Below are 9,405 nucleotides of genomic sequence, written 5' to 3'. Positions count from 1 at the left end.
GATTCGGTTCCACAGATAAATATTGTGGAAAATAGCCGATCTACAAGCTCACAGATCCAAAGATCTCCAGTGAGATGGTGTTGATTAGGGATGGGACAAATATGATCATCAAAACATACTTAAAACCCTTAAAATGCCACGTTTTGTTTAACCACTTGCATCTGTGTGAGCTTGTAGATCTGCAATGTTTTGGTGAACAGATTTTGGTGTAGTTGGAGGGGGGAAAAAAGCAGTCCAAGTACAGAGACAACTCAGCTGTGTATAAATGACAATTTCTCCATACATTCAAATCTACACCATATGATTATATGACAGGGTTTTTTTATGGTGATGAACGAGACATAGTGTTGAACTCCTGGGCCGTGGGATTTTAGATCTCGTCTCTGTCAGGTGGAAACCATATGTTCAAAAACTGTTACTTTTCAGCATTCCAATTAAACAATGGCAAAAGTAGCAGATCTACAAGCTCAAAGTGTGGCGTGGTTTCGAGCTTGCAGATCTGATACTTTTACATGATCACGTAGTTAATTTACAAAAAAGTAAAAACTCAAACAGTTTGGAGACGAGAGGTTTCTGCCTGACAACAACGATATCATCGCCGTCGGGCAAAAACCTTGTATCTCCAAATGTTTACGTTTTTTTTTTGACATTTTAACCCTTTAAGACCTGAAGCGATTCTTAAAAATGTTTTCTAAATCCTAACCGTTTTTCGAAAAAAAAAAAAAAAAAAGTTTTCAAGATTTTTCAAAAATAGCAGATCTACAAGCTCATAGCGCGGCACTCGGTGCCGCGCTATGAGCTTGTAGATCTGCTATTTTTGAATAGCCAAAGACATCTAAAGTGACACAGATGCGTTCCAGGTCTCTTAATGGTTTAAGGCACTACTTCGCCATGCAAGAGTGTCAAGCAAAAGTAGTGATCAAATAGCCGATCTACAAGATGCGAAGCGTTGTGAGCTTGTAGATCGGCTATTTTCACTACTTCAGAAACCTTTCGTTCTGTTTCCTGAACGGTAACAGTTGTGACGTATGAGGTTTCCACAGACAGTGTGGTAATACTGTCTGTACGACACTATGAAGCACAAAACAGAGTTTTTCACTATTATCACACACTACGCAGCTGTTTCTTTTTATAAGAATGTTCTTTTTTTACAGTCTTAGACTTTCCTAAGAAGTTCCTTTCACTTTGACGTTCATGAAAACAAAACATTTAGTAAAACATAACTTGTTAACCCATTAAGACCTGAAGCCGATTCTACATGTCTCCTAAATCTCAACAGTTTTCTGAAAATCGTATGTTTCTATATCAGTGGTGCTCAAACTTTTTCATGTTAAGGACCCCCAAAATGATATGTATTTGGCCACGGACCCCCATCAAATTATTTTGTTCCAGGGACCCCCCAGAGGCAAAGATTTTAGTTAAAAATGTTCGCTTTAAAAATATATATATTCAAAGATTTGCACACATTTTCACGAATTTTCAAAAATAGCAGATCTACAAGCTCATAGCGCGGCACTTGGTGCCGCGCTATGAGCTTGCTATTTTTGAATAGCCCAAAGTGTAAAATAATGCTTTTTAGCTCAAATCTAAAAATGACAGTTCCAGGTCTTAATGGGTTAATGTTTTACTGAACATTATGAAGGCTGACGACTCGTTGAGAACACATGGACTCGTTTTGTGTTGAATCTGAACTACACACTGCAGAGGAACCTGTTTGTCGTCCCACCGTTTTGACGGGTTCTGAGATTTGATCAGAATCAAACTTTCATTTGAACCGATGAGAATAAATCAGTTGTTTGTATTCAACAGCTCTGTGTGACCTGTGTCTCAATGCTTACTTACTTACTTATCCTCTTAGTCCCGGTTGGGGCATAAGGCCGCAATCATACCCTGCCACTGAATCCTGTCTGGCGCTTGGTCCCAGGAAAGACCCATCTCCTCCTTCAGCTCCATCATCACCGTCCTTCACCAGGTGTTCCTTGGTCTGCCTCGTCTTTCTCTCCCCAACCGGGGTCCATCTCAAGGCCTCTGTGTCTCAATGCACTAACAGTCTGATTTAATGTGTGTTACAGGATGATTGAAAACAAACAGTCGTATTGATCTTCACCACCCGGTGAAACGCAAACAAAAGCCACCAGGAAGATGCATGTTGGAACGTTATCTATTTGACTGACACACACACCTGTGACTGGTACACACACACACCTGTGACTGGCACACACACACACACACCTGTGACTGGCACACACACACCTATGACTGGTACACACACACACCTGTGACTGGCACACACACACACACACACACACACACACACACACACACACACACACACCTGTGACTGGTACACACACACCTGTGACTGGCACACACACCTGTGACTGGCACACACACACCTATGACTGGCACACACACACCTGTGACTGGCACACACACACACACACACACACCTGTGACTGGTACACACACACACCTGTGACTGGCACACACACACACACACACACACCTGTGACTGACACACACACACACACACACACCTGTGACGGGTACACACACACACCTGTGACTGACACACACACACACACACCCCTGTGACTGGTACACACACACACCTGTGACTGGCACACACACACACACACACCTGTGACTGGTACACACACACACCTGTGACTGGTACACACACACCTGTGACTGGTACACACACACCTGTGACTGGTACACACACACCTGTGACTGGTACACACACACCTGTGACGGGTACACACACACCTGTGACTGGTACACACCCCTGTGACTGGCACACACACACACACACACACATCTATGACTGGTACACACACATCTGTGACGGGTACACACACACCTGTGACGGGTACACACACACACACACACCTGTGACGGGTACACACACACACACACACACACACACACACCTGTGACGGGTACACACACACACACACACACACACACCTGTGACGGGTACACAACTGCCAGCACTGTAAAGTCAAACAGAGAGGTAAAGAATGCCAACAGAAGGATATAGTGCAGGAGATTTTGACAAATATTTGTGGGCGCTGCCCTCACTGTTAGCTGTGCTGCTCATTCCACCAATACACGGTCCTTAGAAGTTGTACCTCGTTGTGAAGGTGACCAATCAGGATGGGATTATTGAAGGGGAGAAATAAAGTTTCAGAACTTTCCATTATAAGTTTATATTCATACAGGATACAGGCTAAACAAGTTCAATTGGATGCGATGGCATAAAGAAATAAGAAGAAATAGTAAGTGTTTCAAAATTGCTACTGAAACACTTAGAACATTGAAGCTGATTAACTCACTGAGTGCCAGAATTATTTCTGGCTATGTTGTCCCAGTGCCAGAGATGTTTTCAAAGTAAAAAAAAAAGGTGCTTAGGAAGCGAGATACAGCCTTTTTCAGTTAGAAGTTAAACAAGGAGTGGATGGAGCTGCACATCTTCAGATAATGATATCTCTGAACATTTTTTTCAAAAGAAAAAATATATATATATTTAGAGTTTTTTTTTACTATTTTTTCAAAAACATGTGAAACACGTGATTGGCACGTTGCACCATAGCGGTGAAACACGTGAATAGCACTCAATGAGTTAATATGGGTCCTTTCTCCTCGATTGGCTGAAATGGTCAACCCACCTGAACATGTATGTTCTGTTTGTTAAAGAGCTGGATGAGAGACAGGGACACGCCCCTTACTGAACAAACATTCTAATATTAATGATTCATATCTCAATAAAGAGCTTTGAACCTTTTTTAAGAAAACATCACTTTATCTTTAACGTTCGGTACTTAACCCTTTCAATCCCGGAACACATCTCTGTCATATTAGATGTATTTGGCTATTCAAAAATAGCAGATCTACAAGCTCTTGTAGATCTGCTATTTTTTGAAAAATTGTGAACATTTGCGTAAATCTTTGAATATATATTCTACAAATGTCTTCTAAATCCTAACCGTTTTTTTGAAAAAACTTATGTTGCTTTAATATCAGTGGTTCTCAAACTTTTCCATGTCAAGGACCCCCCAAAATGATATGTATTCGGCCACGGACCTCCACCTCCATCGCACTTGGTGCAGCGCTGTGAGCTTGTAGATCTGCTACTTTTGAATAGCCAAAGAAACGTTAAAATGACACAGATGCATTCCAGGATTGAATGTGTTAACCCATTGAGACCTGAAGCCGATTCTACATGTCTCCTAAATCTCAACAGTTTTCTGAAAAACGTATGTTTCTATATCAGTGGTGCTCAATCTTTTTCATGTCAAGGACCCCCAAAATGATATGTATTTGGCCGCGGACCCCCATCAAAATATGTTGTTCCAGGGACCCCCCAGAAGCAAAGATTTGAGTTAAAAATGTTCGCTTTAAAAATATATATATTCAAAGATTTCCACACATTTTCACGATTTTTCAAAAATAGCAGATCTACAAGCTCATAACGCGGCACTCGGTGCCGCGCTATGAGCTTGTAGATCTGCTATTTTTGAAAAGCCCAAAGTGTAAAATAATGCTTTTTAGCTCAAATCTAAAAATTGACACAGTTCCAGGTCTTAATGGGTTAAAGTACATCATGTCTGGTACAGGTCTGCATTAAACCATCAGTCAAGGTGGATCAGTCTATCACACAGGAGGACCAGGGTTACAAAAGGACCCTTACAGGTCTGTGACTCTGAGAGTGTACAAATAGAACCAAATGGACCCGTTAGGGTCCATTTGGTTCCATTTGCACACTCTCAGAGTTATGGTTGGTCCTTCAAATGACTACAGTGTCTATGAGGAGCGGTGGTCTCTACGTGGTCTTGTGTTTCTTGCGGGCCTGGAACTGCTGGGTCTTGTTCTTGATGGACTTGACCAGCAGGGACAGGCTGGGGTCGGGCCCCTCCCGTTTCCCCCCGCCCTCCGTTTCCCCCCGTGACCCCCCGCCGCCGCCGCGTGCTTCCTGTGTGGTGGTGGGCGTGGCCTTGCGTAGCTCCTCCTCCTCCTGCTCGCCCTCCTGGCGGCGCCGCCTCTTCTCGGCCAGGAGGCTCTGAGTGGCTCTGGTCTTCTTGTAGGCGGGGTCTGAGGGGTCCAGGTTGAACAGGGCCGACGTGAACACGGCCTGGAAGCGGGGGTCCTTCACATCCACCTGGAATTATACATACAGGAATTATTATTGAACTCAGGGGGGGTCTTCAACAGGGCGCTAGGGCAGTGGTTCTCAAACTTTTTCATGTCAAGGACCCCCAAATTGACACTTATTAGCCCACGGACCCCCATTTGAAAAGATAAGCCAGGGACCCCCATAAGAGAAGATTTGTACGGCTCTATAGCAGTGATTTTCAAGCATTTTAATTTCTTGGACCCCCCAGTTTGACATGCATTAGGGCTACGGACCCCCATTTAATCGCATTTCTATCTCTGGGACCCCAATTCATATTGTAAAATCAATGTTAATGTAACTCTGAGAGTGTACAAATGGAACCAAATGGACCCGTTAGGGTCCATTTGGTTCCATTTGTACACTCTCAGAGTTACAGACCCATAAGGGTCCATTTGGTTCCTAATCTATCATTTAGCTGGGGACCCCCTGGAACTCCCTCAAGGACCCCTGGGGGTCCCCGGACCCCACAGAACCAATGCCCTAAGGGCTCCTCAGAGCTACTACAGGGGGTCCACCAACTCTTTGTGTGATAGGATCATGTTTTTTTTACATAAATCACTTGAACCCTAGCCATGCCTATTCTGAGTGGAACATTAGCAGATCTACAAGCTCACAACGTCTCGCGCTGCGAGGCGTTGTGAGCTTGTAGATCTGCTATTTTTGGCAAAAAGGTTTGGTGTAGAGGGGGGGAAAAAAGAGCAGACTTAAGTAGTGACGGTTCAAGTGGTTAAATGTCTGAAAATACTAGGGGTGTATGTTTTCGTGACGATATATATCTATATGCAAAAACAGAAGTATTTGTTTGCATTTGCTTTTTTCCCCCCATATATTTTCATGATAAAAAGTGCCATATATCGTATCATATCGATGTCGTGAGCCCAATATCGTATCGTTTCGTTTCATGAAATGAGTGTATCGGCACACCCCTAGAAAACACACATTAATCCAACATACACACAGATGAGATCAAAGTCTATGAAGCTGTCTAAGAAATCTATGAAAATGTTTAATCTGCAACACAATGTTATACAATATCTCAGCTCAGGGGGTCCTTAGCCCGAAAACGTTGAAGACCCCTGATTTAACTCATTCACTGCCAGGAACGACTTATTGGTGCGGGAGGGGGTGTGGCGGGGCGCTGCTCCGCAGCCTGTGAATGATCCAGGCACCACCGAAGAAGAGTACACCCAGAAAACACGTGATCACAACAACAACAAAAGCCTCCTTTCATTTTACATGTTTTCTTGGATTTCTGTTGTTTTTCAAAAAACAACTCAGACGGTCATCATCATCATCATCATCATAACCTTTATTTCAACTCGGAATACAGTTGAGGGGCAGGCCCTCATTTTCAATGTAGCCGAGATACAACAATTTTATCCACAGAGATACAAATATACAATTCCATATCAAATATATTAATTTAAATAACAGAAGACAAAGAATACTCAAAATATACTCAAAATATTTACCAGAACTAAAACAGATACATAAGAAAATGAATTAGAGCAGTTACAGTCTGAAATAAAAGTGTTGGAAACCATTGCCCTAAATTGACCCAAGGAAGGCAGTGATCTAATTTTTAGGGACTTCTGGAGCTCATTCCAAGTAGATGGAGCACTAACAGAAAATGCTGCTTTGCCTTATAGCTCTGAATGAGCAAATGGAACCTTGAGTGTTAGGAAATCACTTGAGCGGGTCTGGTAGGAGCTAGGGTTCTGCTCCAACATACCACAAATATAAGGCGGGAGCATACCTGAGATGGCTTTAAAAATGAAGAGATACCAGTGTGTATCACGCCTCTCAGAGAGAGAGGATAAGCTAGCGTTCCTATAAAGGGTACAGTGATGGGTCATAGCTCTGGAATGGAGGAATGAGCCGATCTCCCCTATTAATATAATATTAATAACACTATTATAATATGAATAGTATCATTACCTGGAAGCTGTCCTCCTCCAGAGGTTGGTTGTTCTTCTTCTGCAGGTTTTTACGTTTCTTCTTGCTGAGGTTCTGATTCCCAACGATCTGGTCGTAGTTGAAGTGTTTGTGTTCACCGTCCTCCTCATCGTCCATTAAGAGAGCCATCTCCGCCTGACACACACACACACACACACACACACACACACACACACACACACACACACACACACACACACACACACACACACACACACACACACACACACACACACACACACACACACACACACACACACACACAGTTAAATACACACTATTCTAAATCAATACACTTTAACCCATTGAGACCTGAAGCCGATTCTACATGTCTCCTAAATCTCAACAGTTTTCTGAAAAACATGTTTCTATATCAGTGGTGCTCCATCTTTTTCATGTCAAGGACCCCCAAAATTATATGTATTTGGCCGCAGACCCCCATCAAAATATGTTGTTCCAGGGACCCCCCAGAAGCAAAGATTTGAGTTAAAAACTGTTCGCTTTAAAGATATATATATTCAAAGATTTGGACACATTTTCATGATTTTTCTAAAATAGCAGATCTACAAGCTCATAGCGCGGCACTCGGTGCCGCGCTATGAGCTTGTAGATCTGCTATTTTTGAATAGCCCAAAGTGTAAAATAATGCTTTTTAGCTCAAATCTAAAAATGACACAGTTCCAGGTCTCAATGGGTTAACAACACCTATGGGCAGATTTTAATAGACCTACTGACAGAATAAAAAACTACTGTCATATTTACATAGGTCTATTTTAACTACACCAACTGACAGATTCAAAAACTAGACAACGCCTATCATAGACGGAGTTTGTAGATCTGCTTTTTTTATTTATTTATTTAATGTGTGCAAATCTTTGAATATATATATATTTTTAAAGCAAACATTTTATGCTCAAATCTATGCTTCTGGGGGGTCCCTGGAACAAAACATGTTGAGATGGGGGGTCCACGGCTAAATACATATAAAAAACATGTTGAGATGGGGGGTCCACGGCTAAATACATATAAAAAAAATGTTTCTTAATCCTAACAGTATGTTGCTATATCAGTGATGCTCCAACTTTTCCATGTCAAGGACCCCCCAACATGATATGTATTTGGCCGCGGACCCCCATCTCAAAATATGTTGTTCCAGGGACCCCCAGAAGCACAGATCGAAATAAAAAATGTTGGCTTTAAGAAATATACATATATATTCAAAGATTTGCCCAAATGTTTCAAATGTGTCTATTTTAACTAGATCAATAGATCTAGGTTCAATAGACGCACCGTCTGACTTCATTATGAATTCAAACCTTTCGATTCTCCACCTCCGCTTCCTCCTCCGCCGTTCTCTCCTCTTCCTCCTTCTTGCTTTTCTTTCCCTTCGTCTTCTTCTTCTTCACCTCTGGATGGAGAGAATACACACAAAATAAAGGTTTTGTTCCAAAAGGACAAAACGTCTATCTCATTTTGAAAAAAAGATTGTAACTCATGTTGGAAAAACATTTGCATTAGCAGCATTCCCGGCCTTGGGATTAATGATACATCCTAATCCTGGTAAAAACCCTGAAGGTGGATCTATTGTACTTTTCTAGGCCTCTTGGTTTGCTCTATTACTGTGAAAAGTATAATTTTCTAAATCTCAGTGGATTGTGGATCGTGAGAAAATGACACTACGCTATGCTGTCATCATTAGTATCAACAATTGACTACTGTCTGTGATGTGAATGTGTTGTTTATACTATGAAGTGAATGAACGTAGAAAGAGCATTTACTGTGGGCACAAGATTTAAACTCCGTTTAAGAAGAGATTAAAAAACAACTACAAATCCCTTCATTAACCCATTGAGACCTGAAGCCGATTCTACATGTCTCCTAAATCTCAACAGTATTCTGAAAAACGTATGTTTCTATATCAGTGGTGCTCAATCTTTTTCATGTCAAGGACCCCCAAAATTATATGTATTTGGCCGCGGACCCCCATCAAAATATTTTGTTCCAGGGACCCCCAGAAGCAAAGATTTGAGTTAAAAATGTTCGCTTTAAAAATATATGTATTCAAAGATTTTCACACATTTTCACGATTTTTCTAAAATAGCAGATCTACAAGCTCGTAGTGCGGCACTCGGTGCCGTGCTATGAGCTTGTATATCTGCTATTTTTGAATAGCCCAAAGTGTAAAATAATGCTTTTTAGCTCAAATCTAAAAATAACACAGTTCCAGGTCTTAATGGGTTAAAGAACTCATTTCTCATGAAGCTTTGAAATCT

General features: G+C 41.7%; 1 protein-coding gene across 4 annotated transcripts in view; it reads right to left on the bottom strand.

Moving 5' to 3' along the window:
* Positions 1-4,533: 4,533 nt before the first annotated feature.
* esf1 (ESF1, nucleolar pre-rRNA processing protein, homolog) overlaps positions 4,534-9,405 on the bottom strand; it is a 29,828-nt gene continuing 24,956 nt past the window's right edge. For all 4 annotated transcript variants that reach the window (XM_084073896.1, XM_084073899.1, XM_084073897.1 and 1 more), the window contains 3 exons: positions 8,449-8,540; positions 7,115-7,267; positions 4,534-5,161 (listed from right to left, as the gene is read on the bottom strand). In XM_084073896.1, coding sequence (XP_083930022.1) covers positions 4,826-5,161; positions 7,115-7,267; positions 8,449-8,540 — 581 coding nt within the window. In that variant the 3' untranslated portion in view covers positions 4,534-4,825. The remainder of the gene's footprint in view (positions 5,162-7,114; positions 7,268-8,448; positions 8,541-9,405) is intronic.

Source organism: Gymnoscopelus microlampas (genome assembly GCF_963454915.1).
Source record: "Gymnoscopelus microlampas genome assembly, chromosome: 2".
Lineage (NCBI taxonomy): Eukaryota > Metazoa > Chordata > Actinopteri > Myctophiformes > Myctophidae > Gymnoscopelus > Gymnoscopelus microlampas.
The sequence above is the reverse complement of the archived record's forward strand: the minus strand, read 5'-3'. Positions and strand labels throughout refer to the sequence as shown.